Source organism: Mus caroli, chromosome 4 (assembly GCF_900094665.2).
Source record: "Mus caroli chromosome 4, CAROLI_EIJ_v1.1, whole genome shotgun sequence".
Classification (NCBI taxonomy): Eukaryota; Metazoa; Chordata; class Mammalia; order Rodentia; family Muridae; genus Mus; species Mus caroli.
Window position 1 is genome coordinate 50,404,015 of NC_034573.1, and position 4,042 is coordinate 50,408,056.

Genomic DNA, 4,042 nt, shown 5'->3' on the forward strand with positions numbered 1-4,042 from the left:
CAAGAGTACTAAAATTATTTTAAAAGCAGAAAATAAAGTGATACAAAGTTAAATGTGGGGGCTAGAGAGATGGCTCAGCAATTAAGAGCACAGTCTGCTCTTCCAGAGGTCCTGAGTTCAAATCCCAGTAAGCACATGGTGGATTATAACTATCTACAGTATGATCTGAAGCCCTCTTCTGGCACGCAGGTGTACATGCAGATAGAGCACTCATATACATAAAAGAAATAAATAAACCTTAAATAAAAAGAGAAAATGTTCTTCCTTTCTTTCTTTCTTTCTTTCTTTCTTTCTTTCTTTCTTTCTTTCTTAATCTGTGTTTCTTTCCTCAAATACAGTGTAAGAAGTTCTCTACTCGATGTGAAGTACCAGGAGGCAGGCAAAGGCACCCAGTTGGTTTAAGTATGGATAGCAGGTTCTATTTAATAGAAGTTTTAATGACTCTGCATGAGGTGGAGAAAGTCATGTCGCCTCCCTTAACCTAGGCTGCCTCTTGCAAGATAAGTGCATTAAACTAGTNTACGTTTTTCTGCCACTTATACTCCACTTGGGCATTTTTTCTTTTTAAGCAAAAACCATTGATAGGCTTCTCCCTCAGGACAAACATCATATTAGAAAGGAAAACGCACTGTCCGATCTGTGGTGTGTGCTTGAGATAGCAGCAGCCAGGAGTCAGGAGGCTGCAGGAGGAGAGAGAAAGAGTGNAGGGGTGAAGGTCTTTCTCTTACGGTAGGTAAGAATGAACTAGTTTGAGTTTAGCTGCTTTTAACTTCAGCAGGCCTATCAGGCTCTCTGTGGTCAACCGTTGCAATGCATCCCTAGTCTATAAATGCTTATTCTAGGACAATGATTTATTGTTGAAAATGCCAGCTGATGTCCATGGAAAAGCAAAACCAACAAAGTCACTAAGGATTCTGTCATTTATGTTTTGGAAGACATGATGTGAACACAAGGGCTCTGCTCCTACTCATAACTGAAGTCTGTCTCTATTGGCTCTGCTAGTTGTAGATCGACTATTGTACACATGAGGGTTATAAAAATATTGGGCTTCTTATTTTACTACAAGGGTGTCTCTATCTACTCCCAACCCTCACTTCTAAACCAGCCCCTAATGCTGCAAAGCTGGTGCACGGCCATGCTGGAGCCAAGCCTGAGTAAGACCAGAGGGCTTAGTGAAGAGATAATTGGAGTGAGGTGAGGCCTTCTGCTTGAACCCTTAGTTGGAAACCGGGTGTGGACGGTGTCACAAAGTAGCAATACTTACTTTGTTTTGGCGCCAGCCCAGAAGAATCTGAACACTTTCCCACACGCAGACCTTCACCTCTGACCTGAATCTTGGAGACAATCTTAGAAACTATAATCTGCTGTTGCTCACCTATAAAGCTGGAGCCAGCTCCGAAGCAATGGGAAAAAAATCAGAGAATTCTGGAATGCCACGATGGGACTGGCCCAGCGGTGTAAGCGCCCACAGCTACACTCTCGCCTCTTGGCAGGCTGCTAGCATAGGTATTTGGACTAAAAGAGTCTCTGGCTCTTTTGACAAAAGGAAACAAAGAATTGAACATTTTAAACATATACTCTTGGTACATTTACCTTAGGCCCCCTGCCCCATCTTTTGCTGCTGGTGTCTACAGCCTTTAAAAACGTTGATATATGATTAAAATGCCTTGTTTTCCTTAAGATGACTATTCAGTTATCATGGATATTCAATTATACTTAGCGTACTTGAAAAACACCATTGGCTACAGTCACCCATGAACACCTTACTTGGTAGAATACAGTGGCAGACGAGAGCAAATTCTAACTACTAAGAATTCTATTTTTAATCATTATAATAATTTTACAGCTTCAGGGACATCCACATTTTTAATCTTTCCTAACAGCGATATAAAATCGTTTTTCCATAACTCCACACTAATTGAGAAGATGTTTTAGATAAATACAAACCACTCGCTTATCCCTAGAATCTCTCCCATACTCCCCACCAACCGTGTGACTATCTAAAAGCATTTACGCTCTACAGAAATGTTCTCGAGCGCCTGATGATACACCATGACATCCTATAAAGATCTCCACGGCCACATGCAAAGTGACCCTCTTGTTCAGGACTGAAAGCAAAGCCAAGACTGTTCTGAGGTCTACTTTCCATGTCTAGTTCTTCCTACCTTACTGTATGTTGTCTGATCATGTTAGCCAAGGCTGTGAGACACGTGGGTCAGCAAAAGGCACCCTTTGTCTGGGTTTAAATCAATATGAAGGCCCTCACAGTTTTACCAAGCCAATGCATAGACATTGTAAAGCTCAAACAGAGAACATATTTGGAAGTGTTTGCAAATGTTTTAAGTGCTCCCCGAAAGTAGCGTTGCCTTGACAATCCTGCCTGACTAGGAGAAAGGCTTGCGCTTTTTTTTTTTCTTCTCACGAAAATGTTGAAACCATGATTTGTTTTTATATCATAGAAGCGAAAATTATACAGGCGGTTACTGAAAAATATATACTGAAGGTTTTTCACTCCATCTAGTCTGTGGCTGGCGGCGGTGGTTAAGGGGTTCCCATCAGCAGGTAGAAGGTCAGGGCGACAATGAGAAGCAGACAAAATGGCGAGGAGAAGGTCTGGTAGGCAGCCGACGGCATGAAAATGTCTTCGTACTTGTAAATACTGACAACGCGCTCTGAAGCCGGTGGAGAGTCTATGTCGTGACGAGTGATGGCGCCTTTAACATAGAAGTAGGGGAGGACCCATCAAAAGCAGCACAGAATTAAAGGGCAGAGACAAACACTAAATGCATATGTTTATAAAATCTGGATTCAGGTACAGAGCCATCATCAGAACTCTCTGCAACTGCTCATATGACGGAGAGCACAGAAATCGTTTCTCTTTACATCAAGAGAGTTCTTATTGATCTGCAGTCACCCCGAGATCAGACAACCTACTGTTCTCTCTGTCCTGTGGCAGCCAGTCTTAATATTTACTTGTGTGAACTGAATGGGTTTCTACTTGTCTCTAATAAATTCAAACTTCTTGATTTCAAATGAAAAAAAAATGTATTTTTATTTTTTTAAACATTTAAGTTTTTAAAAAGATTTATTTTATTTTTAACTCACTCTGTGTGTGTGTGTGTGTGTGTGTGAGAGAGAGAGAGAGAGAGAGAGAGAGAGAGAGAGAGAGAGAGAGAGAGAGAGAGGAGACCTGATTGATACGGGCACTTGTAACTGAACTTGTGTTCTCTGCAATAGCAGCATATGATCTTAACCCGAGTAATCTCTCCAGTCTGAGAGGGGACAGGCGATATTTTTAATACACACAGCAAGCATTACTGATTCTGCCTCCTCAAATCTTTAGGGCAGTGGTAAACCTAAGGCTCCAAGCACGCTAAGCAAATGCTCTCTCCCTGAGCTACCTCCGCAGCCCCAAATCTTGCAGATACAGATCAGAAACTCTGGACAGCACATAAGTGGAAGCCATCTGTCATTGCCTGTGGGCTATTATGAGTGAGCTAGCCTTTGGCTAGGGAGGCGGCACTGTAGGTCGGACTGTTTATTCTGCAAGCATGAGGACACAAGGCCATAAATTTGAATCCCCAACACCCATGTAAAAAGCCGAGTGTGTACGTATGAATGCATTACCTGAGCACTGGGGAGCAAAGGCAGGGAAGAGTCTTAAGAGGTCATTGGCCAGCAGGCTGGTATAGCCAAAGAGGCCGGTTTCCAGTTCTGTAAGAGACTCTATCTCAAGAAATAAGGTAAGCTGGGCACTTGAATCCTAGAACTGGGAAGGTAGGTGAACCACAGTGAGTTGTAAGTTCCAAGATAGCCAAGACCATTTAGAGAGACCCCCATCTCAAAAAAAAAAAAAAAGAAAGGAAGAAAAAAGGAAAGAAGGAAGGAAATAGGGAAAATAGGCAGAGCATAATAAAGGAAGACAGTTGATATCTTACTCTGACCTCATCTGTACACAAACATGACTGAACCACAGGGATGAGGGAAAGAATAAAGAAAGGAAAAGAGGGCTGGTGAGATGGCTCAGCAGGTAAGAGCACCC

General features: G+C 42.3%; 1 protein-coding gene across 1 annotated transcript in view; it reads right to left on the minus strand.

Annotated features, from left to right (window-relative positions):
• Positions 1-256: 256 nt before the first annotated feature.
• Frrs1l (ferric chelate reductase 1 like) overlaps positions 257-4,042 on the minus strand; it is a 29,642-nt gene continuing 25,856 nt past the window's right edge. The window contains 1 exon segment of the mRNA XM_021161565.2: positions 257-2,714. Within this exon segment, the coding sequence (XP_021017224.2) occupies positions 2,542-2,714 (173 nt within the window). The 3' untranslated portion in view covers positions 257-2,541.